Below are 27,207 nucleotides of genomic sequence, written 5' to 3'. Positions count from 1 at the left end.
CAAAATCCTTTTGCATCTATCCATGTTTTGCGGAGAAAGAGAGAAAGAGATTCTCAGTTTGTTTGTTTGTTTGAGTGAAGTTCTCATCCTGCGAGGGCTGGCTTGCCATTTGCATGGAAACCTGATATCTCATGAGAGCTTCTCCTGTCCCAAGACTTGAAGCAACTTTATACAGGCCAGCCTTAAGTGCCCCAAACTTGGCAACCTTGTTTGTTTAATATTGGGATGGGACCCAAGGACAGACTTTTCAAAATCCATTGAACAGATGAGCCATTTTCTTTGAGTTTGGGGGAAAACGTGAGATAGTTAATGTTCCTCCTCCTCTTCTGCCTTTGGCAATTTTTGCAGCAAATGCATTCCAGACATGAATATCTCAATCCACAGAATCTCTGATTTCTCAGCTCCAAAGAAAACAACTCCAAGAATAAACCTAGAGAGGAAGTGAGAACGATCAAAGCAATTGCTTGCTGAAAACTGGCTGGGCGAGTGTCTCTAATTGTCATTTCTAATTAAATTTGTGAACATTCTTGCTGATGAATTTGATAATATCAGGTTTCCTTTTTCTCCACTTTATTAGTGTCTCAGGAGGCACTAAGCAAATGTAAATCATGATGAATAAGTGATGAGAGATTACATTGAGAAGCAATGATAAGAATGTTAATTTGAAAGAAAACAAGCCAACAGATGGGAGACAACTCTCCTTGCGATGGAGAGAGATGGAGCCGTCCACTTCCAGTTTGCACAACTTTCCCACAGCTTCATACCTCTCTTTCATCCCTTTTCCACACCAATCTGCAAAATTGTGTGGGTTCCCCCAACCCCAATCCACACAAAAATGCGTATTTAAAACAAGCTTTTAAACACATGTTTTGGAACAGACTTTCTCACAAAAAGTACACACTTCTCATGTAAGATGTGCCTTTGAAAGGTATGAAATATGAATTAGTTATGTTGCCATGCATTTATGGTGGGATCATAGTGCTATAATTGTGCAGTGCGAAAGGAGCTTCTGGACAATTCATTTTGATAGTTTTTAGGGAGGGGGGGGGTTCGGCGATGTGACCATGTTCAAGAAGAGCTTATGACATTTCACCAGCATCTGTGGCTGGCATCTTCAAAGAAATTCTTTCTCTGAAGATGCCAAGCACAGATGCTGGCGAAACGTCATAAGCTCTTCTCGAACATGGTCACATGGCCCACAAAAAACTATGGATGCCAGCCATGAAAGCCTTCGACTTCACAATTCATTCTGAAATGGAAACCAAATGCGATCTGGAGATACCTCTCTCCCTTGTGAAGATATACCTAGTCAGTAGGATGTATCAATGAGAATGATGGAAGAGCGGGACCAGAGCATCGCAAAAAATCCAGCAGCCCATCATGACTCTTCTCTAGAACTGAAAAGACTTGAGTAAGGAATGGGGACTACCAATCCCAGTTTTCCTCCAGTTGAAGATTTGGGGAGTTGCAGTCCAAAAGAGAGGCAGTGTGGTGTAGTGGTTTGAGTGTTGGCCTACAGCCCTGGAGACCAGGGTTCAATTCCCAGTTCAGCCCTGAAACCCACTGGGTGACCTTGCACAAGTCACACACTCTCAGCCTCAGAGGAAGGCAATGGCAAACCTCCTCTGAGCCAATCTTGCCAAGAAAACCCCATGATAGGGTTGCCTTAGGGTCGCCATAAGTCAGAAATGACTCAAAGGCACACAACAACAACAAAGATGTGTATGCACCGTCACCGTTCATTAAGTGAGCCGGCGTGCGATCAGGTCTTGCTTTACAGTCATGATATCTGACATTTCTTATAATCTCCTCTGTCCGCATGCGCTTCTTGCATTCCAATTTAAGTCAAGTTAACTTTTAATACATCTCTTTGGAGCAAAGGTGTACTTTCCCTTCGTAAAGCAGAGCAGCCCAGAGGGGTAGGAAAAGGTCTAGAGAAAAATCATTTGCATGATCTGAAAAAGCGAAGCAATGAAAAATTCAGTGGAAAAGTTTTGGTCAAGGCCTTTCATATTCAAAGATGCTGGAGGGACGTGCAGAGGAAATTACAAAGAAAAATACAGAACATTACCAAGCCAGAAAAGGAGATGATCTCAGTATGAAAGCAAAAGGGGGAATGTAGGAACAAGAAACCAAAGACATATCCCTGCGAGAAACCTGGAGGAGATGTAGAACTTAAATGAGAGGAATGATAATGGACTCTGACTCAATTGGATTCAAGACATCTTTTGCACATTTGCTCTTCCAGAAGGGTTTCTTAATCAGAATTTGGTGGAGGTGGAATCCTGGAGGAGGGTTCCTGAGGAATGTTTTCGAATTGTTTTGGGTGGTGGGTGGGAACTGCTGCAAGAGAGCAACAGCAAGACGATGGCACTGCAAGGGCAGAACTGCACAATCACACTATCACAACACTGCAGCATCGCAAAATTTCACAAACAGAAGAGTGTTGGAGAAAATAAAACATTAAAGAAAAACTCTATTGGAGATTTCATCATCTCATCATCTCATACACACACACACACACACACACACGAAGAGAGAGAGTTGTAGTGATGTGAGTGTTGGACTATGACTATGACGATCAGTTTCAATTCCCCACTCAGCCATGGAAACCCACTGGTCACACAGTCTCAGCTCCAGAAAAACCCCATGATAGGTTCGCCTTAGGGTCACCATAAGTCGGATAGGACTTGAAGGCACACAACTACTATACAGTGCGCCAGCGCCATATGTGAGTACACCATATGACTTGGCCTAGGTCTCTTTTATGTTACACAATGATAGCAGTTTGGTACCACTTTGCTTTGTCATGGTTTCATCCGATTGAATCCTGGGATACATAGTTTGATGAGGCTCTTTAGCAGACAATTCTAATGACCATCTCAAACTACAGATCCCAGGATTCCAGAGGATGCAGCTGTATCAGTAAAGAGGAATCATAGTTCTACAAGTGTATAGTGCAAAAGAGACCCTAATTTCCAGAGTAAACGTGGTGGAAAGGGATTAAAAAGATGGTGTTGTTCTGACCTGGGCTGCAGAAATAATGCAGTTTGACATCACTTTTAACTGCCATGTCTCAATCCTATGAAATTCTGGGATCTGTAGTTTGGTGAGATATTTAGAACAAACTACAAATCCTAGAGTTCCATGGGATGGAGCCATGATAAAGTGGTGTCAGACTGGATTATTTCTGCAGTGCAGACGCAGCCCTACTCAGTCTTATTTACTCATCAATGCAAAAGTGCCAACAAGATGGGGAAGAAATAGACTCACTTGGTCTGATGTTTGGAGCCCTTCAGATGTGCATGATACTGTTCTATTGAGTTTAGAGTGACGCTGCAGATGTTACAAGTATAGCTCCGCTTCAGACCTGGGAACAGAATGCAACAGAATTAGCTGCACAAGTTCTTATCACAATGTCATGGGCACAACGGTTTGCCAAGGGGCTCAAGTGAAGATGCTCAAGGTTCTCGCAACAGCTAGCCAGATCGCTATGGTGGAAAGCAGGACAAAACTGCAGGCTGTAATCGCAAGAGCGTTTTCTACTTGGGCCTCTCAGCAATCCTTTCACATCACACGAACTGCAGAGCTATATTCCACTTTAACTGCATGCTGCATCCTATGGGATCCTAGGATTTCGTTGGTGGAAAGCACTAGAGATCCATGGCTGAGAGATTTCTAAGCCAACCGCCCTTAAAAATGGCAGAAGCATTAGGAAGCCCATAAGGATAAGGAACCTGGGCATTAAAGCAGTATCATACTGCGTCGTTATGTAATGTGAAAGGGACATGAGAGGTCTCTACAAGAATAAGATATAAGATACGATAAGACACTGATAGCTTACTCTCCAAGAAATTAGAGACATAGTACTGTTAGTCTGGAAAATCAATATGCAAAGAGAATTTGTAGCACCTTTGAGACTAATTGCGCAAAACTAGTTGTAGCATAAACTTTCATAGATTTGGCCTTCCTGCTGAATGGAGTGTGTTCAAATGAGCGCAGGAAAAGGATTTATATTATGGATGCCCATATTTGCAATATTTGGCCTGTTACAGACTGCCAAAATAAGGCTGCTTCAGGTCTCTTTGGAGGTATGTTATTTAAATGATGCATGTGTCCTAAGAGTCCGGAGGTCGCGCCAAAGCCACACTCCATTCCTAAGCACTGGAGCATGGCTTTGGTGCAGCTTCCGGATTCTTAGGATGCATGCATCATTTAAACAGCATACCTCCCAAGAGACCCAAAGCAGCTTTATTTTGGCAGTCTGTAACAGGCCTAAGTCTTCATATATAGGGAAGAATCATTTCCTTGGTATTCTTCCAGCTATGGGAGAAAACGAAGGCTTATATACAGTTCTTTGCACTTTGTGAAGCTTCTTGGTAAATTATTCCATGCAGAAATATACATGGTTTACCAAAACCAACCAACCAACCAACCAACCAACCAAACAAACCATGCTCTTTGTACAGAAAATGTGATTTCTGTGCAGGAAACACTGTGTTTCTATGCAAGCTGTTTCTTGCGCATGAAATGCACGCACCTTTGTTTTGTGCATAGAGCATATTTTCAGCACAAGCCCCATACATTTTGCACAGGAAAAACAATGTAGGTTTTGCGCAGAATAATCCTCCAAGCACCAAACAAACTTGGTTGCCACTATGCTCTTAGCAGATGTTTCTCAAGCACCAAGAAGTCTATTATTCGGCCAGAAAGAAAGAATGGGAACACTTCCATCCCTAAAGATTATGACTTCCATTAAAACGTAGGCCAAGAATTGAATTGTTTTCCCCACTTCAACCTCACCTCCCTCTTTATACTTGGTTGCACAGGGATTTAGGCAATGGGCAATGTTGCTATTGATGGGAAAGTTAAGCATATTGCGTATGTGTTTGCGTTGGAATCAATGGGATGTTCCAACGCTTGATTTCAGCTGGATGGTGCCCAAGACATACAATATTGTATTCTGTTTCTCCATTGCTTCAACAGATGGCTCTCCAGCCATTATCAGTTAAACATATGTTAACAGTAAATGCTTGAAATATGGTGACGGTCTCAGACAAATTCTGCAAATCTCTAAAAGCTGGGGGTGGGAATACGGTTAATTGTTGATTATCACCTAGATGTGATTGTTTGCACTCAGTGACGGATATCTGCAAAGTGGGGAAAACAAGTATCTGTTCAAGATGTTGACAAAATTCATCTTCTTTACTCCATTCCCCTGGGAATTTCATCATCCACCCAGTTTGGGTCCATCCCTCCATACTAGTAGAAGCGCAGTTGCCTTTACAGTATTAGCTTGCAGTTGCAGACTGGGAGGTGTTTGCCAGGCGCACAAAGTGGTTTGGTGCCACTTTCGCTGCCATGGCTCCATGCTATGGGATTCTGGGAACTGCAATCTGTTGTGGCCCCGGAGCTCTCTGACAAGTAGGCTAAATGTCTCACACAATGACCCTTCCCAGAATTCCATAGCATGGAGCCATGGCAGTGAAAGTGGTGTCAAACCACTTTCTACGCCTGGCAAAAATGTACCAGTCTGCAATTTCAATCTTCAATTTCTGCAGTGCGGTTGCAGTCAGAGTTACATGGTTTCTCCCTCTTATGTTGCTTTTGAAATGTAACGTCATCACACTACAAAGGAAAGTAATTAATATAACTACTTGTTACCTGTAATTAATTACATCTGCATTCTATCCCTTCCTCTTTCTACATCCCCTCGCTCCCTCCATTTTCTTTCCCTCCCTCCTTCCCTTCATCCCTCCTTCTTTCTTTCTTCCTTCTTTTCTTTCTCTCTCTCTATGACATATTACTCTGAATTAATGAGGAACTGTAGCATAGTGAGCAGAACCCCTGTTTTGCATGCAGAAGTTCATCTATTTCATTTCATTTCATTTCCCTGCTTCCTTTCTCCTGGCATGAAAGCTTATAGATGATAAAAGGGGGGAGAAAAAGGAAAGGGGAAAGAAAAAGCTAAAAACCTGGTAATAAAAAAGTTAAAACACAATTAAACAATCATCACATTAAAACACTATTAAATTTTTGAAGGATGAAGTCATTTGAAGGCAAACAATAAAGTTAAAAATAGAGCACATCCCTCCCACCTCCGATAAATAAATGACTCCCCAAAACCAATTCATCACAAAATGCCTGTTTGGAAAGAGAGAGAAAAAGTCTTTGCCTGCCAGCAAAAGGAAAACAGAGGGGTTTTGCAGGTGCTGAAAATAATCTGTGTTGAATCTTTGTTGCTCAGGTGCATTTTGAATGCATCTGATGAGGTTTGGTGGGGGTTGTCGAAACATAATCAAAACTAATTGGGGTAATCAATATTGGGAGGTTTTAGTTTGTATCATTGACACTGTGAATAACTGATGTGAATAGACCCGGGATAAACCGGAATAAAACTCTGCATGCCTTGAATGTGCTTTGGATACATCTGCAACATCAACTCCATCTTTATTTGAGCGCTTGCACATGTGAAGACCCAAATTTGCAGAGACACACATGGGACTCTATCACACGGAGGAGGCAAGCATCATTAAAACGTGATTAAAAAGTGGTAATAGTGCAATCATGGGAAGATTATCACACTCCTGTGCACTTCTCCTGTTCATGTCCCATGCGTAAACTGTAATGGATGTGTCATTGGGTAATAATGGGAGTTATTCTCTGAATAAACTTTGTCAAGAAAACACTTCAAGTGTCAACTTGAAGGCAACAACGTAGGATTCTCGGCAAGAGAACAATCCCAACATCCCATAGGATAGTGTCATGGGAGTTAACGTATCTGAGACTGCATTCGCACTGCAGAAATAATCCAGTTTGACACCACTGTAACTGCCATGGCTCAACGATATGGAATTCTGGGAATTGTAGCTCATTGTGGCATTGAAGCTCTGGTGCCACAACAAACTACCCTTCCCAGAAGTCCATAATATTGAGCCAGGAGCAGTTACAGTGGTGTCAAACTGGATTACTTCTGCAGTGCAGATGCAGCTAGATTGTTATAATAGAGGGTGGGATATAACATTTTAAATAAGTAAGTAATAAGTCAGAATCAAGGAAGCACACACACACACACACACACACACACACACAAATCACAGCACAACTATCTGGAAAAGGGATTTTATTGAACCCAGTTTTTCAGGATGCAAAATCCCAATTGTCTTTCTGCCCATGCAAGGACTCAACCCACACTTTAGACCTGCAGATGAGTCAAACAGGGATTCGTGTCTGATGCCAAACAGGAGCTGAGCAGGACTAATTGCTCCTCTTGTTCAAACATAAGCTTCCATTCTTTTCTGCACATTGCCTCCTGGAGTGCAGCTGTTCATCAACCTGAACAAATGGATGCCTTCAACTGCATTGAATCTCCAGACAAAGAGTTAGGATTCGGGAAGGCAGTCCTTTCACTTTGCTTCTGATAAGAATTTACTGGAAACAACTAACTTTCTTCCAGCCGACTTTCTACTCTGCATCCATGGATTCAACCATCCATGAACTGAAAACATATAGTCAGCCCTCTGTATCCACAGATTCAAGCATCAGTGGCTTGAAAATATTCAAAAAGTATACAGATTCCAAAAAACCAACTTGATTTTGCCATTTTATATAAGGGACACCATTTAACTATGTCACTGTATATAATGGGACTTGAGCATCCACGGATTTTGGTATCCATGGGCAGTCATGGACCCGATCCCTAGCAGATACCAAGGGCCCCTATAAGTCCCGAAAAGCAAAGCTTGATTTGGCCATTTTATATAAGGGACACCATTTCCCTATGCCATTGTATTTAATGGGACTTGAGCATCCATGGGGTGGTCCCAGAACCAAACCCCAGTGGATACCAAGGGCCCACTATAAGTGCCCAAAAGCAAACCTTGATTTTGCCATTTTATATAAGGGATGCCTTTTGTTTTGACTACTATACATAGGAGTTCAAATCCAGACATTTTCATTATTATCTTGATCATTATCTTTATCATCATCACATATCCCTTTTATATTGGGGAAAATGGATTAAATGCACACAAGTGGTTACAGCACTGAAATTAAAAGTAACTAGTTATTTCCGCTTTGAGTCTTGTTGTTTTCTTGACTGCGCAGTATATAGTACACTAAATTTTCTTTAATACCTTTAGAGGGTATTTTTAGAAAGCCCTGACAAAAACACAGTGTTACTGTTAGAAGTGTCTTTGGATGTGCTGATTATTTCTGACACTGTTTATATCTGACTTTCGTTCTACTCTTTTTCCTTCTTCTTTTTTTCTTCCTTTCTCGTAACCAAATGATCTGGGACAGAAAATGGAGCACTCACTCAGCTCACAGAAACTTTCGTTTTGGAAATTAGACCACTTCCGACAGACGAATAACAACGCTTGGTCCTTATATAACATTGTTTTGCTGGAGGCCTTCCAAAACACTGAATGCATGGATCGCAGAGAGACTTTGTGGCCCACTAAAGCTCCAAGTGCTGGATCAGAAAATGGACGTCGGATCCTAGTCTCACCATAGAGGTGAAAAGGCTCCCAAGGGCCATATAGTCCATCCCTCTGCCCATGTAGGATGCTACTGCCAAAGCACTCCAAGAGGTGACCATTTCACCTGTCTAAAAATGAAAGAGTCAAGGGAGAGAGCACCATATCCTTGGGATGGCTGGTCAATGGGGCACTGAATCCATTCCAAGTTTTGCCTAGCTTGAACGGAGTAATCCAAGGTCCTGAATCATAGAATCATAGAGTTTGATGAGACCCCAAGGGCCATCCAGTCCAACTCCATTCTGCCATCACAATCAAAGTCTTTCCAACAAATGGCCATCCCACCTCTGTTTGAAAACCTCCAAAGGAGGAGACTCCACCGCTCTCCAAGGCAGAATATTTCTTCCCAGGACGTTCTTCCTATTATTGAGGTTGAATCTCTTTCCTTGTAGCTTGCATCCATTGCTCCATCTCCTAGTCTCTGGAGCTGCAAAAAACAAACTTGCTCCATCCTCAATATGAGATCCCTTCAAATATTAAATATGGGTATCATGTCACCTCTTGATCTCCTCTTCTCCAGGCTAACCAGACCCAGCTTTCTAAGCCGTTCCTCAACAGGCATTATGCTGTCCAGATCCTTCACCATTTTGGTCACCCTTTGTATAACTCCTTTGAAAGGCCTGCATTAATATCTGGAATGGATCCACTGAAATGGGAGCCACCAACTTCCACTGGTATGTGTCCGCTTACTGTCCCATTTGAGGAACCAAAATTTCTCTAGCATATTGTGCAATGTGAATGCAGCCTAGAGCTTTACCTAAATGATTCATAAGAAGCCACTGGAATCAATGAAAGCCCATCTTAATGAGTGGGACTGAAAATTCGGAGAACATTGGTTTGTTTTTACTTCTTGTTGCGGTGCATTCCTTTCCTCTGGAATGAAATCAGATTACTGAAAGCGGCCTTCCCATCTATACGCAACCTCTTGCTCCGCTTCCTTTATTAAATTTTACATGACTTTGCCCCTTCTCTCACATCCCATGCGCAAAGGGCAGCATTATTGTTTTGGCATCATGTTGCTTTTTTAGAAAGAAAAATATTGTACAAATGAATTACAAGGCAAGTGATTCATCAAACAAAGATCCTCTAATCAGTAAACAGCCCCGCACAACGTTAAATGCCAACTTTTGAATATTCAGCGGGCATCTTGCTGAAGCAATGTCCTTGAAAATGGAAGGACAGGTACAAAATGCATCCCCTAAATCCTGCCTCTGAATAAATCATGGAAACATACCCATAAGCCCCACGAATGCCTGTTTTTTAAACAGATTAATTGATTCCTATTTCTTGGAAGGGGGATTAGTGAATTAATCTCCTGTTTCTGTATTTTGTTTGTTTGTTGTTGTTGTTATGTGCCTTCAAGTCATTTTGGACTTAGAACGATGCTATCATGGGGGTTTTTTCTTGGCAAGACTTGGTCAGAGGTGGTTTGCCTTTGCCTTCCCAGAGGCTGAGAGAGTGTGACTTGCCCAAGGATACCCAGTGGGTTTTATGGCTGAGCCAGAATTCGAACACTGATCTCCAGAGTCCAATTTCAACACTCAAATCACTATTATTCCCCCTCCCCAGATCCCATGAACATCTTCCCTTCAGAAGTAAACTAATGGCGTTAAAGTAATTTCTCATTTTGAGTGGCAAAACAAAAAACCCGTTTCCCCGGTGCTTGCTTTTATGTTTTGTTATGAATTACAGGTTTAGATCAAAGTAAAATCCAAGGAGATTATTTTCCCCCCAGAAGCACCACTGTTATAGAATCTGATATAACCACGGACATTTACATTTTAAGAACGTGTTTATGCCTTTAATTATTTCCACTCTATTTTTAAGGCCATGGCCCTTGCAGCAAAATAAGATGCATAAAGTTATATTAACACGATCCAGTCATATTATGCTAGACAGTTTATGAGAGCCACCTGTAAGGGAGGATAAAACTATGACTGGCATCCCGTATCGCAGACTACGATGAGTAATGTTGAGATCACAGAGTTATGGCATTGAAAGGATGCACAACCTGTGACCTTTGTGTAACAACCGTGCCAGACAAGTGTTACAATGCACAATGGGGCACGATGCAAGGCACAGGTTGAGTCTCCTTTCTCTAGGATTCCAAAACATTCCAAGATGCAGAATTGTCCTCATGAGTGGCTGAGATAGTGACACTTTTACTTTATGATGGTTCAGAAGAAGAGCAGGAAGAGTAGACACCAGCCTTGCTTCCACAGATGTGCAGAATTTGCAATGTGAAGCCACTGCTGTGTACCAAATGCTGGGGGATCTGTCCTCTGTATCGGCTCACACCACTAATATGGGATTTGGTGATTTCCATAAACATAGATAAAAGAAGCCCCTATCCAACAGGTTGGGAACATCTTTAGGAACCATAGCACTCTCAGGAACCAGAATTGGTCAAAAAGCAGAACCCATGTAGGGAACATCACAGTGACTTGCTTAAGATTCCCCGCATGTGCCCACATGCAAAGTCTTTCAGTTGGCTTGATGCCGTTTCCTCACCTCTCAGCTTGCTTTGCAAGCAGTGTGCGCATAAGCAATGGTGCAATGGCATGCATACTGAGCATTTCTTACCTGTAATGCTTGGTACCAGAAGTCTTTTAGATTACAGAGTTTTTCGGAGCTTGGAATATTTGCATATTCCATCGCAAGCCTCCATGGGCAACAAGAACTTCCAGAAAAGCAGATTCCTCATCGGATTAATGGAACTTGTCTTTAATTTGCAATGGTGAGTCATCAGATAACAGGGCATATAATAGGGCACATAACAGGGCTATATGTTCTTCTAAGACAGCTCTTTGGGGCCCAGAAATATGGGGACTTCCTGTACAAAAACTAGATGCCTGGCACCACACAGAAAAAAAAAAACATATCACCCATGTTCAGCACCTGAAAACATTGACAGATTGTATTATTTTCAGTTAGGAGAACAACAACCCAGGAAAGAGATGGAAAATGTTTTCTTTCACAGTCTAGATGGGATTTACTGAACGTGGAGCTATTTTTTTCCCGGCTTGACGAAAGGTTGGTCATGGCTGGCTTTCTAATTATTTTTTTCACTGGTTTGTTGTTGTTGTTGTTTTCTCATTTGTCAGCAAATGAGCCACCTTTGCAGAAAGCCAAGGGTTGCTTGCTAATAAAATTGTGGCGCGGGACTCCTCGGGGTTCTCTTTTAATCTGCTCCCAGATTGGAAATAGATGAAAGAAGCCAGGAAACAGTGGGGAATAGGGCATGAAATATGTGGAGGGGACAGGTAGCAGGTTCATTAGCGCATTATTTATTTCATATAATTATGACATCAGAGAGTGGTCTAGAAGGGACACTTGTTCCCTTTCTCACTGCTCCCAGGCTGTCTATTTTATCGTTTTACATGCGCCTTGCACATCAGTGGTGCTACATAATTAACAACAAGAGCAAGATCAGCTAAAAATGACAAACTGCCATCCTCCCTTCTTAGGAAATAAGACGACAAGGGAAGGGAATTGTAAAGAAATGGTAGAGGATGGGGACCAATTGGGCAATGACAGGACAAAGTGACCAGATACAAAGAGGTTCATAGGACTTTTTCACATGAAGGAATGTATCACCGTCCCGAAAGAAGAAGAAAATGGGGGCAATCCAAAATTGCAACAAACTACGTAGTAGTTTCTCACATGCACAGACAAACGCAGCGTCCATCTAAAAGAGAAAGCAGTGTGAATGCGAATTAATTCATCACATAAGTATGTATCCATCGGCTTCTTGATTTCGAATTAGTGTGTTTGCGCATGCGCAGGGAGGACAGGATCCCACGGCCGACAGTAATCCCAATAGTCCCTATCATATTGGGAGAGAACTATGCCAGCCTCCTGCATCAAATAGCCTTTAATGCACTGGCCTAATGCACTCCCTTTCAAATATACAGGTCTTTAAACTCTTTAACTTTAACAGAATCATGCTCCTTGTCTTCAAGAGACAGTGAAAGGTTTTGTTTTTTTAAAACGTATCACTATTTAAAGGTTTCTTAGATGACCTAGAGGCCTTTGGGGCTTGTGTATATTCTAAGAATCTGGGAATTGCATTGAAAAATCCCCCCCTGGGCATCTCTGAGGAACAACTACTCCAAATGCGAATGCAAAACTGTTCCTATGTTGAAGGTTTCTACAGCTAACATGATGTCTCTAGTCATCTCTCTGCAGATGTTAAAAGTAAGGATTTCTGTCCCGCTGCATTTAATCATTTATCAGGACCTTTCGTGTTCAGGCTGTGGTTGCATTTTTCCTACTTACAGTATTTCTCTCTTCCATAGAAGAAAAAGGGAGGATTAAATCAAAGGCACTGAAGGAGCAGAACTTAAATTTAGGGTTCTGCTTCAGCAAACAATCTTTGTCATGAAAAAGGGGATTTCTAAGGAACGGAGGGATTTTCTGAAACAACGTCAAACTACATTTGATGATGTTTGCTTGCAGTAGGAATGTAAAACATTCCCCCCAAGTTTCTAGTCCTGGGTGAGATAAGGTATCTTGAAACATTGAGATAACCCACTGAGAAAATGTCCAACAACGATGTCATTGGCTGGAATTCGCTACCGCATTTATGGATGTGTGACCTAAAGTAACTGATTCATATTTATGTTCTCTATGTATTCACACTCATGCCACCATTGGCTGAGTCACACCCTCTCAGCCCCAGAAACGTTTGCCATAGGGTCGCCATAAGTCAGAAATGACTTGAAGGCACATGACGACGGCAAAATGATCAGGATATTAATCTCTCTAAATAATGCTTAATATTAATATTAATAATAAAAATTGTGCCACCGCCTCTTGTGCCAATTAATTTTCATGCCACCATGGCTAGAATCGGTGTACCAAGGGGGTCCTCTTTCGGAAATGCTCCAGAGTCCTAACCATCTTCGACCGGCTTTTGAGAGATGCCTTCATCCTTATCCATATTTCTGGTTACTTCTCCATTTCGCCTCCTGTTTTGTTCCAGGGAGAATGCTTGCAAAGTCTGAAACTCTATCTGCTCAAATTCCTGATGCCAACTTTCCCTACCAGTTTCTCACCAGCCGTCCCCTGGCAAAACTGTCTCTGCAATGCATCACAGCCTCACATGCTGCCAACAAACAGCGGGAGTGTAATGAGTTCAAGAGGCTTCTGTTTCTTTTTCTTGCACATGCGCTGAACTGCCATGTTCCTCAGCTTCTTGATAGTCTCTGCCATACACTTTATTCCTTGGTCACGATGTATTTGATTGCCCATCTCCTGCCACATCAGTGGCATCCCAGGCCATGTGGGGGATTTTATAACATCGCCACAGGATTTATATTATAATATTCTATAATGTTCCAGTATTTTTATCCCCCTCCCTTCCAGTCTCACAAGAAGAGTGGTTAGATCTTCCAATTAGTTGGCTCTTCTGTTTATAGAGGAGGTACCCATCAAGCCATAGATGAAGAATGAAGGAGAAAGCTCAGCAAAATGCCCCGCAATGGAAAGGCCACTCCGTTAAAAGAACTTATCCCTCAAATGTTTAGTGTGATCAATAAATAGGAGATGGAGCCCCTGTATCCAGCTAATATTAGTCACAAATAAGGTCCCCCCAGAATGGCAGGACCCTTGGCAGCTAAACTGCTATTAGCTTGCAAGGGAATATCATCACAATGGGATTTTGCTGGATCAAAAAGGACAAAATGGTGGATTTCAAGGGGCAAAAGTGAGATCATCCAGTCCCACCCTAAACACTGCAATATCTGCCCATCAAAGTTGCCTCGATCTCTGCTGGATCTCTGGCACCTGAGGTTCTTCTCAGTAATGGTTGAAGTGTTCCATCTCCTCCAGGTTTAGCTTGGACTTTATCTAATCCTATTTGCTGATATATTTGGTACTTTGAATAGCTCCTCTAAACTTCAGAATACAATATAGAATGGATTTTTTGCCCCACTGATCTGGAAGCCATCAGCTGCCACCAATTGACATCCAACACAACTTAATGATAGGAAGAGCCCAGCATTAAATAAAAAGACTTCTTCAACCATTCCAGAGAGCCACCTTGGCATAGTGGGTTGAGTGTTGGAGTAAGACTCTAGAGACCAGGGATTGAATCTCCGCTCAGCCAAGGAAACCCATTGGGGGAGTCACACACTCTCAGCCTCAAAGGGAAAAACCCTCTGAACAAACCTTGCCCAGAAAACCCCATGAAAGGTTCACCTTAGAGTTGCCGTTTTCCTCACTACTGGTCACCATTTTGAGAGGCGCTGCAGAAGAAGATAAAGCTATTTGGGTTTGCTCTAGAAGAATGTGGCCTGTTGCAAGGAGCTGGGGAGAAATATTCCCCCCCTCCAAACCTTGTCTACCCCAAACTAGAGTCTGCAAAGCTGTATCTCAAGCTTGAGGTGTACATCCGTCTTTTGCATCACCCTCAAAAGCAGAGTTTCTCAACTTGAAACTCTTTTGGAAGGTCATTTTGGCCTGAAATGTGTGACCTCATAAGTGGCACTTGGCGTAATGAACCAGTCTTCAAGGGGACCTAAAGAATATCAAAATGAGGTTGTTGTGCGGCTCATAAATCTATCTGTCTCTCTTGGCAAGATCAGGGGCTCCTGAGCCGTCAGTTTTAAAACGAGGGCAACAATGCCAGAAATCTGATGCCGAAATAAAGGTGGTATTTTGTTTCTTCCAAAAGGAGGAGGAAAGAATAATCACTGCCTCGCCGCTCAGGACTGTTTGCACACTACGCGTGATGACTGCTAAAGATGGGAATAAATTTTTGTCGTATTTAACAGTGTTGGCACAAGGCGCATGTTTGCACCTCCCAAGACTTGTTGCAAGAAAACGCGTGCCTCACCTCAAGCGTTCCTACATTTGCAATGTTTATAGGGCATCTCTGAGAAAACAAGCACGCACAAAACAATACACATAACTTACACTGCTAGTGGCTCCATTGCGGATAATTGGAAAGATATGCACACAAACATGGTTTAATATGAAGGCTGCATAAATTGGGAAATGGGGTCAAAAATATCGCTTGGATTTCAGTGCAGGTAGAAAACACGTCGGTCTGAATCCTGTTGCCAGTGCCATCTATCCGAGACCCACTGAATCAATTAGATTTCAATGTATTGATTCAGTAGGTTTACTCTAGTTGGGATGAACTGAAAGGAATCAGGCCAATATCCATTAACCGGATTTAAATTACAGTACACAGATGAAAGATGTCAGTCAATATCAGACCACGCATAGGCAAGAAAAGACATTCTGGATTTCATACCCTCCAACATTTCACAGATGAATACTAGGACCTGTCCTACCAAACTGTTGATAGACTAAGGTCCTTTGGAAGACTTGCTGGTGTTTGCAGGATGATTCTAATGAGCAGCCACAAAAGGCAAATGCAGAGAAGGAGGTTTGTTGCCAAGCGCTTCAGCCAATATTAGCACATCATGTTGTTGTCGTTGTTTGCACATAATACCTTCCAACATTTCACAGATGAAAACTGGATTATATGTGGGTAAACAACACTGGAGCGCTGTCAAGGTGGGAAAAGTTATTAATTTGGAAGATCACACAATCTAGGAGAGGTTGCAGCAGTTTGCTTTTGCCTGAGCCTATTGGGAACGGCAAGACTCCATCCCTTTCTCTCCTCTCCTCTCAGGTTGCCTCTCCAATAATAATAATGGCAGGGGATTAATTGGGACTGTCCTTGTCAAATCTTGACAATGCAGAACCATGGCCATACATTTATTTTATTTTCTGCCCACTTCCCAAATTAATAACTAAGATATTCATTCAAACTTCCATTTCTCTTTTAGAGTCTAATGGTGAGTGTTCCCTGGGTCATATAAGCTAAGGATGTTCACATTCTTTCTTCTACAGTTATTAATGTAAGTAATAACGCGCTTGAAAAATAAATACGCCGTACGGGTCACCTATTTAATTCCTCTTTTAAAGGACTGAGTCCTCCCCGCATCCCCTTCTCATCCTGGTATTTCTCCCTCCCTTGGCTTTTGCCAGATCCAAATGCAAAAAGAGCAGCAAATAAAGTGAAAAGGAATGATGGAAGTGTGTATTATTAGTTAATAACTGCAAAGTCGTTTGACTCATTAGTGCCAGGTGTTCTAAAAAGCCTTCTTCTAATTTCATTTAAGTAAAAAAAAAAAAAAAAAAAAACCAGAAAGCTTCAGCTTCTTAAAGGCTGTTTAATATGGAAGGGAGTATTAACTAATCCCTTTCTTGTAAATTTGATCTCAACGTGATGATTCACGATGTCCTATTTAAGAGCCTCTTTTTACTTCACTCATTTAGAGTAGTTTAGAAATGTAAGAAGCGTTTTAAAGGCACAAGACTCTGGAGATGGATCTCCACTTGTGCATAAAACCCAATGAGTGACACTGGGTAAGTCACACTCTCTCAGCCTAAGAGGATGGCAATGGCAACCCCCCTCTGAAGAAACTTGCCAAGGAAACTCTATGATAAGGTTGCCTTAGGGTCACCGTAAGTCAAAAATGACAAAGTCTTGCACTGAGATTTCTCTTCTTGCCCCGAGGTCCCCAAAAGTATGGCCAGGACCTCCGACTCATGGCTAAGTCCTGTGATCTGGGGACTGAAATGGCACAGTTTACTCCAAGGTTTCAAAGCCGAGGACTCTGCCCTTGTTTCCCTTCCTTGGCAGTGTTTGGAGGAAAGGATAGCCAGGGCTCTGCCTGTCAGTTCAGCTCAGCTTTAAAACACAGCCTTGCAAAGTTGTGACTCTGAGGAGACAGCATTCAGCATGACACTAATGATGTTTCAAAATTAAAAATGTATTGGGAGAGTGTCTTCAATTTTGCATGACAGTGATTCAGGCTTCGGGACGTGGGAGAGCTCTTCCGTCCACAGGGCAGGATTTGGGCAACAGATCTCACGTTTCCTGGGGTGTATCTGCACTATAGAAATAATGCAGTTCGACACCACTTTAAGCACCGTAGCTCCATCCTCTCAACTCCTTTGATCTGTAGTTTTACATGGTTTTTAGCCTTCTCTGCCAAAGCATGCTGGTGCCTCACAAAACTGCAAATCCCTGGATTTGGTAGGATGGAGCCCTGGCAGTTAAAGTGGTGTCAAACTGTGTTATTTCTACAGTGTAGATGCACCCCTGGTTTCATAAAATGCCGCCTACCTTTTTCCAAACTGTGGCACAGAATCATCACAAAGCATGCCATGCCAGGACTTTGAAATGACAAATTATGGGTAGTGTAATGAGGATCCGATGAAACCACATTTCGAAAAGCAGCATCAGAAATGGGAATGAAGTCACTCGAATGGTATAAAGAAAGAACATTGTCAAATTCCTTCTGAATGCTCCCTGAATGCTAGATGTATTAAAGGCAGAGGAGCTTCCTCCAGTTTTCATTCTGGCAACCCTGACTTGGGAAATGTGAGCCAGCAGGTTCTTGCTGCATCTTGCTTTGGTGCCAGAGTCAGACACTGGTGCCTGTCAACTGCGGCTACATTGATCTCTCTGTACCCATGTCATTAATGCTACCTTTTATAAGCTGAGCATCATTGATTTTCCTCTGTTGAGGATCTGGAGCGCTGCCCCTTTGGCTCAGAAGCTGAGAGCGGAGGCGATGTCAAGTCTTCCACCAGTGAAGCTGATTTGTTGTCCTTTGCCTTTCCTTATAAGCCCTGGAGTGGCTGTAAATATTGGAGTGAGGGCATGTACCATGACAGCCTGTCATCATTGCCATGTCCACAAGGAAAAAGAAAAGGCGGAGGCTGCAGGGATGAACCATATCAGCAAAACAGGCCTAGCCTTCTTCATTTCCAACATCAGCAGGTCTTCCGTAAAGTTAAGTGCATTCAATTGCTGCTGCTGCTGCTGCTTCTGATGATGGTGATCATATTTATTCATTTCCAAATAATTTTATTCCCCTCCTGCCTTTCCCCCAAATTTGGACTGAAAGCGGATTGCAACAGTTAAAATCGATTCAAAACCATTCAAGTTAAAACACCATTAGACAATCAGAAAAAATTAAAACCAGGTCAAAGCAAACATAATTTAACAACACACACAGACACACACCACAAAAATTACTAATATCCAGTGTATCATGTAAGATGGGCCTTATATTATCCCTATTTTACAACCAAACCACCTCAAAATACTTTGCATCTGGCAATAGAGAGGTCACTCTTTGTTTGTCTGAGGCTGCGTCTGCACTGGAGAAATAATCCATCTTGATGCCGCTTTAATGACCATGGTTCAGTGCTATGGAATTCTGGGAACTGTAGTTTTGTGAGACACCTATCTAAGAATTTCTAGGTCCTCCAATGTAATTCTAGTGCAATTCAACCAGAAGTTGATTCTAGAATCACACTGGAGGACCTAGAAATACCCAAAGAAGTGTTTTCTCTAGTAATCGCGACGTCTTCCATTACGACTCTATGGTCAAAGTCCAACAAAGTTGCTCTGAAGGACCTAGAGATTCCTAGACAGAACATATTACTAAAATCCGTTAATAATCAAATTTGCAAAAGTCAAAGCTGCAAATGTGGAGGACTGACTATAAGATTGTTTTTATCTTCATCCGAAAGAGAAGGAAGAGGGGGATTGTTTTAATGAAAGATATTCCAAGTGTTCAGGGTTTTACAAAAACACCATTTGCAAGTAGTCAAAATTAATAACGATGGTTATTAAAAGAGTTATAAAAACAGTTGCAGGCTGCCTGACAGCGCAGGACCCAAGGCAATTTAGGGCGTGAATTAAAACAGCCTACAACTAAGGTTTGTATGCTGACATGGAAGAACAATAAAAGAACCATTAAATCATGTTTCGTATTAAAACCAAACTCTGAATTATGACAATTTTTGGAGCACCGAAAACATAATATATCTTTTTAAGTGTAACAGGCATCATGAAATCTCTTCCCAGCAATTGTTTAATGGCCAAAGTCTCTTCTCAATAAAAAGGATTTTGCTTACGAAGAGAAGGAGGATAGGAGCTTGCCAACCTCTTTTCCTGTAGAAGCGAATGGCAAAGCAAGGAAATGCAGCTGAGATTGGGAGAAATGTGATAAAGTCAAGACTGAGAGGTTTTCATGGGAGCTTTTGAATGGGTCATTGAGAAGTGGACCTCTATGCTCACAATGGCTATCATCGCCATTAACGGATGCTCTTCGGTGTGCACCTGTACTACGCAACTACACACCAGCTACTACATGGATGTTAGGTGGAAGGGATAGGAAGAACTTTCTTCTCCTTGCAGAAATGTTGAAAGTGGCTCAGTTTCTATAGACATTCCCGCAGCGAGGAGAAATGACTTTAAATGACTAGCGCTCCCCTTTGGGAATGGATAATTTAAACAAACACATCCCTAGCGGATGGCTTTTTGAAAAGCATCATTTTATGCCGCCTCTAATTTCCATTCCTGCCTCGTATAAAAGACAATCATTATTTAGCGGTGAGAAAAACTTTGAAGTTTGGAAGTTTTAAAAAACTTTTGCTAACATTAAAATAGGTCAAAGCCACGTGCTCTTTTTCTTTTAAAGCCCCTTCTCCATCCAGCGTTTCTGGCTTTCATCTGCCCAAGACTTATCATTAAGATTCTTTCACTGTTGGCAACGGAGGGAAAGGGGTTAGAGCAAGATTTTCATTTTTATTGCCTTCAAATGATATAAAACGCTTTAAATATTCAAATTGCCATCCACCTGGGTTTTATCCTCCATTTTACAGAGATGATTATTAATAGTAAAGTTAATCTCTCGGTACGTGAACATGAAGGTGGCCTGCCATGATGAGCGAGAGATTGTTTCATGCTTCTGACCCAGTTAGGAGGAGTTTGCTCCATCTGTGGATACATGAAGATTAAAGTGCGCTGCATCTGATGATCCAGTTTTGATGCAACAAAGATACAGCCTTCACACCCAGAAAACTGTATGCTATACAGATGTACAAATTTATCTGGGATCCCTATCCTCCAACCGTCCCAGTTTGGAAGAGACGATCCCAAACAATCCTCCCTTGACCCACTTTTCCAGCTGTTTTTAAAATGTTCCTCTCTTCTGTCACTTTCCTCCTTTGTCCTCAGCTTACTTCAATTGCTGCAAACTGAATTCAATGTGCAAAAAGTAATATGCACTCAATTCAGGTTGCATCTACATTGCAGAAATAATGCAGTTTGGAACCACTTTAACTGCCATGGCCCCATCCTCCAGAATCCTGGGATTTGTAGTTTTATGAGGTAGAAGCACTCTTTGGCAGAGAAGGCTAAAGACCTTGTAAAAAGTCAAATCTCAGGATACCATAGGATGGAGCCATCCCACTTTTTCAGATGCCTCTAAAGCGTCCCGGTTTCTCTCTCTTCCTCCCACCTTCCATGTTTGTCCTCATCTTCTTTCAGTTGCTGCAAACTGAGTTCCAAGTGCAAAAGTAGTTTGCACTCAGTAAACTCAATGGAAGGAGAGGGAACAAGATGGTGGAGTCTTGCCCTTCCCAAGAGGCTGAGGCAAAAGTAAACTGCTGCTGCCTCTCCTAGCTTTTGTGTTCTTCCTCTTTAACAAGTTTTTGCCACCATGATGGTTGCTTGGCCACACATGCCCCAGTTTTCACCTGTGGAATATTTGTCATTCAAGTCTGGCGCACTCCTGGAATATTAAGCTCATGTCCTAATTAACTGAATGCACCAGTACATAATATCTGAATTTTCTGTTTCCATGTTTGTGCCGGCTATGCAAAGGCCTTTGGCCAAAAGCAATAACTCCGTTAAATATTTGAGAAATTAAGCTCCCGTCCTAATTAAGTGAGTTCCCCACGAACCGTGTCAAAGGACTGCCAATATTTATCGCTCAGCTTTAGCCCTTGCAGAGACCACCCGCTTGAAGAAGATCAATGCTGAACCATCATTGCCCAGTAATGATAGGTACAACAAACAAGATCTATGAAGTTCAAGGTGTTGGAAGTAATTCACACTATGCCTGGTGCGGTTTAACCTTTGCTGTCTTCCTGCAGGAAGCATTCACTCAGCGTTCTGTTTCAAAGGCAAAAGGATAGCACTAAGTGATCCCAAACAGCCAGAACGTGCACGGCTAGGATTTTGATATTTGGAGACACATCAGCATCATGCTTTGAGCCAAGTCTTATTTGAACTCAGCTGTGGGTACACAACAAATCACCAAGTAGGTTTCCATGGCAGAATTAAAGCAGTTTGACACCACTTTAACTAGGAATCCTAGGATTTGTAGTTTGGTAAGGCACCAGAGCTCTCTGACCAAGCAGGCTGAATACCTCACCAAACTAGAAATCCCAATTCGGTGGGGTAGAATCATGGCGGTTAAAGTGGGGTCAAACTGCTTTGATTCTTCAGTGTGGCTACCCCTTGGAAATTGCACTCTGTTACAGAGAAGACCAATGTGGATCAACCCTGCCTTTTCTGCACTGTTTTGCAAGTCATTTGCAAGCAAAACAGACAACAAAGGAGAAAAAAGGGAAATATGCTTCCACTAAGACTGGTTAATTTCAACTTCCCTGCCTCCCTCGCACATCATCCATATTGTTGGTTAAAGGGAGAAACTGGGGCACTTCTGAGATGGGAATGAAAGGCATTTGACTTATAGATAGGGGAGAACTTACAAAGTTGAGCTGCCAAGTGTATACCCCTCCTATTCTTCCTCCTCTCTTTTATCCGTCTTCTTTTTCACTTTAAAAGCCAAGCTGCAATGCAGGGCACTTTCAAAATTTCACTGCAAATGCCCTGGGACAATGAAAGATGCTCATGCTGCATCGTTTCTGGAAATGTCAAAACAACAGCACTTGGGAGGCAAATTTTGATGCATAAAAGGGGGCAAAAAAGGGGGCAAGCCTTGGCAGCCTGGAAATCTCACACACGCATACCCTAAAAGTTTGCATTTTCCTGACTTTCAGAGAAATTCTCTTTCTATGCTCCCAAACTCTCCAGTGTGCAATTATTGATTATTTTCAGATGCACGAATGTCCTTTAGGGATGCAAACAAACCTCAGCTTAGCAGTGAGTAGCAATGAACTATCTAAGTCTAACTACTGAGTAAATATGTTTTGGATTCCACCACACATTTTACTGCAAATAAATTTTAATGCATTCTCTTGCTTGCAGTAAAAAAAAATCACAGAGATTCTCGCTTGTACATTAATGGGTGAACTGGGTTTTAGAGATACTCCAATTAGAGGAGTTGCAAACATCAGCTGGAATCAGCTGGGCACTTGTGCCATTGTAAGTCGACTTACATCTACGGGAATTAGTTGTATGATGTCTATGGCCCAGTACAGACCGCCGATTTGCGGCAGCCTGGGGCATGCTCCAGAACCCGAACACGTGTGGGCGGTGCCATCTATACATGGCGCTGTCCATACGGGGCATGTGTACATGATGCAAGTGTGGCACTGCATCTGCACCTTCGGGTGCCGCGCTTGCGTCATGGACGTGTCACAGTGTGCCAATGGTGCACTGATGACGTCGTCCCCATGCACCAAAAAGAACCCCTTTTTTCCGGTTTCTTTTTGGTCTGGAGGGATGCCGAGCGGTTTGGCTGCTGCAGTGTCCCTCCGGAGGAAAACTGGGTGCCTCAAGACCACCTCTTTGGGGCAGACTGGAGAGCCCCATTATTTAGTAGAGGGCTTTTGTTACAATACTGCGTAGCAGACCCCCAAAATGCCTGAGGTGCACTGGTGCTTGATGCACAATAGAACTGGTGCACAATGGGGCCCAGGTGCATCAGTCCCACTGAGCATTGCATCAATCCTGATAGCACTTTACATTTCTGTACCGCTTCATAGTGAACTAAGAACTCTCTAAACGGTTTACAATCTGTAAACCAATTTGAAGTCAAAGGCTTTCATGGCCAGCATCCATCGTTTTTTGTGGCCATGTTCTATAAGAGTTTATTCCTGACGTTTCGCCAGCATCTGTGGCTGGCATCTTCAGAGAACCAATTGTAAACCAGTTGCCTCCAACAAGCTGGGTACTCATTTTACCAACCTATGAAAGGATGGAAGGCTAAGTCAACCTGGAGCCCTGTGGGATCGAACTCACAACATTGTGGCTGCAGTACTGGCATTTAACCGCTTTGCCATCAGGGCTCAATCCTGATGCCCATTGGCACGAATGCCTATCTGGCACTCTTATTGTGGATTATATTTCATTGATATAACCCTAGCATTTGCTGTCAGTCTGCATGTTCCTTTTTTGCTCAGTCTATAAATAAAGAGATGCTAGAAATGCACCAGACTCTGCCAGGACCCTCTCATCGCAAGGAAGCTGATGCCTGGAACTTTTCTATATTCCACCTGGGGACGGATGGGGCAATGTGCGAAATGGTATCATTAGGTAATTAAACTGACAAAATCCCAAAATGTTCGCGTTGTGAAGAGATGGCAATCTCTGAAGGGCAATCTCCTTATCAAATCTGAAGAGGAGATTTCATACAAAATGAAACAGAACGGGGGCCCTGTAAACACCGTTCAAGTACAGCAACCCATTAGGGAAAACCGGAGCAAGGCAAAATAGAAAATTCTCTTGTATTGCTCAGGGATAGAAAGTTGCAAAGCTTTGAAGCTTGTCAGCAGGTAGAAAAGGCTGTCAGTGGGTAGAAATTAGGGTGTTGTTGCTGCGCTTTAGATCTTCTGGCTATTGGAGCACGAGATTATGAAGAAATTGACTTGGCAGCTCTGAAAACCTTTGGGAAAGCCTCAAAAGAGATATTTGCGCTGGACTGTAATCGGAAAGACATGGTTGTGCATTGCCGAACCACCTGGAAACCTTCTCGTGAGCCAGTAATGCATTTGATTTTCTCTGCTCTGGGCTGCAACCATGTGCTTCTTGTTATCTCCGATGTCAAATGAGCATGGGAAGGGCTGTGCTTAAAGAGGACTTCCATGGACTAATTTGCAGTTTTCTTTCCTCAAAATAACATAGGCTGGGATTCTGGGAGGCAGTTGCAGTGTCATAGGCTAGACGTATGACCTCGCAGCTGCTTTGCTTTCACATTTGCAACCACAGCACTATTGCCATCACTGCAGTTGCCCCTGAAACCCACCTTCAAAGCCAGTCAGTCCTCCTGATCCACAGAGGTCTCTGGTGCTGGTGAGTGGGGCATTGCAAGACTATGTAACCACCACCCTGCCACCAGCAAGTAATAGTGCAAGCATCAGAAGCAAGGAACCACAAGAGGTCCTGTCACAACTCATTGTCGCACCATCACTTGCCATCAGGAGGGGGCTGGTTGCGTTATTCTGCAATGTGCAGAATAGGTTGCGGTCCCCACCACATACAATTAACAGCAAAAATATCACTTTCTCACAATCAGAAGTGGAACTGGCACCGCTTGCTCTTTCCCTCCAGTTTTTCTAAATGTTCAGCACTCTTATATTTCGCCTGTCCCTTTTATCAACAGAAATAACTATGTGTGAGCTACTTCCCTTATTTGGAGTTTATGAGTGCATAAAATTAGCCCACATTCACAGAAATGTTCAGCATGCACCACAAATATATATATTCCTTTTGCTCGGTGCTGTTTTGGGTTTTTTGCATCGCCTTTCCCCATCGTCCTTGGCTTCAATTGCTGACACACAGCTGCTTCATCTTTCTGAATACTGGGGTGACTCATGCCTGTTGAGTTGATGATATCATAGCTGTATATCTCCTACAATGATGTCACCAATGCTTTCGGGGCAAAGAACTGCAAAGTAACCACAGCCGAGTGGACTGAAGTACTGTACTATTTGGTCCTGTGGTGGTGGCTAGATACAACAGATTTCCTATAGGACTTCTGAGTGTGGCATGGTGGTTTGAGCACTGGACTATGACTCTGGAGACCAGAGCTGGAATCCTGGCTCAGCCATGGAGACCCAATGGGTTACTTTGGGCAAGTCACAATCTCTCAGTCTCAGAGGGTGGCAATGGCAAACTCCCTTGCCAAGAAAACCCTATGATAGGGTAACCTTAGGGTCACCACAAGTCAGAAATGACTTGTGGCAAACAATACACAACACACACTGATTATGTTTGGTAGAAGCGCACTGTGGGTTGCTTTGTTTAGATTTTGGTAGATTTGTTACTCCTAACTCAGCAGTTTCTGGCATCGGTTTACCCCTTTTTAACCTTGGATTGGATAGCACCTATTTTATCTCTTGCTCCTGATGACATTTACTCTCGATAGTAAACCCGGCTCCCTTTTACTGTGGCTCACGGTAGTTGAATTTCATTGCACTTGCAGTGAAAACAGGATAGCTATGCCTTTGACAGTCTGTTGTTGAACCCTGAGAACTGTCCAGCCTTTGGCCCTCTTGGAGAGCCCAACACCCACCAAATAAATGCTGGTCTTTGCAAAGCTGCAATGATGAAAATTTCATGATGAGACACTGAAGGAAACCCAGAATCTCATGTCAGGCAGCTGAAGCTGGATGTCAAACTCATTGAAAAATGACAAGGGGAATCGCTTGAAATTCCAGGAGACTTCCAGGCAGAAGAGATGACTGGTAATGTCCAGGCCTCTTGCGCACCCAAACAGTGATGTTAAAACAAACAAGCATCGCCTGGTGTCACTTCAAAAGAAAGCCTGAGTCCAGGATGAAGGAGACAACCTTAAATGGAACTGAAGGGAATATCATGGGACAGAGCAGCACATGTAAGGAAATCCTTCCCAGATTGCATTTGAGGGATGCTCAGGCAGAGGGCTAGCAGTATATGCAGACATTCTTAGTGGTAGTTCTTACTAGGGATGTAAAGAATGCTCACCACTATTTTAGTTCTCAGTGAGGAAGGGTGTCTTGGCAGATAAAAACACCCCATCAAGCATAGAGGACTGAGGCACGTAACATGTGGGCATAGTGCCATGACAGATAAAGCAGTGTCAAACGGTATTAATTCTGCAGTGTGGAAATAGCCTGAGTGTGGAGCCGCTGGGCAAGCACCTTGGAGACTGTGTGCATCCCAACAGAAAATTAAGGCAAGGTAAGGGTCCTATCTAGCCTACCTAGCCCATAAGTGGGCAGTCGGAGAAGTATCAATGCGCTCCCCCTAGTAGCATTTAAATGGAAATGTGCATCACTTGGGGGCCTTTGGTGGCACAGTGCTCATCCATTTTAAAAAATTGAGTATCCCGGAAGCCCCACAGAGGAGGCTTTTGGGGAGTCACACGTGGTCCACAGGCCTCATGATTCCTCCTTGTGGTCTTCACCGAGGGGCAGCAGCTCTCCTTGGTTCCAGACAGGGATTAATCCACTAGGAAAGTCCAGGGCTTATATTTGAGACCTTCTGTGTGTAAAGTATGTGCTCTAATACAGTTTTCCCTCCGTATCCAAGGATTCCTTATCCATGGATTCAAGTATCCACGGTCTGAAAGTATTCAAAAAATGTATACATTTCAAAAAAAAATATCAAGCCTTGGTTTTGCCATTTTATATAAGGCTTCCCTTTTTTTCCTCCATTTTACCATGCCATTGTATTTAATGGGACCTGAGCATGTGCAGATTTTTGGTATCCATGGAGGGTCCTGGAGCCAAACCGCAGTGAATACCAAGGGTTCGCGGTACTGAGTTTTGGTCCTCCCATGTTGAGCCATGCTGAAGCCTCTATTGATGCAAAAGAGAGAAGCCATGGAGCCTCAAAAGTGCAGTTAGCGGTGTTTTGCACTAGAGGGCACTGGAGAGTAAGGCCCACCAGGCTATC

The 27,207-nt window shown here is 42.8% G+C and overlaps 1 protein-coding gene across 10 annotated transcripts in view; it reads right to left on the bottom strand.

Annotated features, from left to right (window-relative positions):
- Positions 1 to 27,207, bottom strand: part of ZMAT4 (zinc finger matrin-type 4) — a 109,866-nt gene that overhangs the window by 10,432 nt on the left and 72,227 nt on the right. For all 10 annotated transcript variants that reach the window (XR_006104642.1, XM_042475212.1, XM_042475209.1 and 7 more), the window contains one exon: positions 3,274 to 3,370. Coding sequence is in view for 9 of the 10 variants with exons in the window: in XM_042475212.1 (XP_042331146.1) it covers positions 3,274 to 3,370 (97 nt within the window). In the remaining variant the exon portion in view is untranslated. The remainder of the gene's footprint in view (positions 1 to 3,273; positions 3,371 to 27,207) is intronic.

This window comes from Sceloporus undulatus, chromosome 6 (genome assembly GCF_019175285.1).
Source record: "Sceloporus undulatus isolate JIND9_A2432 ecotype Alabama chromosome 6, SceUnd_v1.1, whole genome shotgun sequence".
NCBI classification, from domain to species: Eukaryota; Metazoa; Chordata; class Lepidosauria; order Squamata; family Phrynosomatidae; genus Sceloporus; species Sceloporus undulatus.
This window is presented reverse-complemented; position numbering and strand designations above follow the sequence as displayed.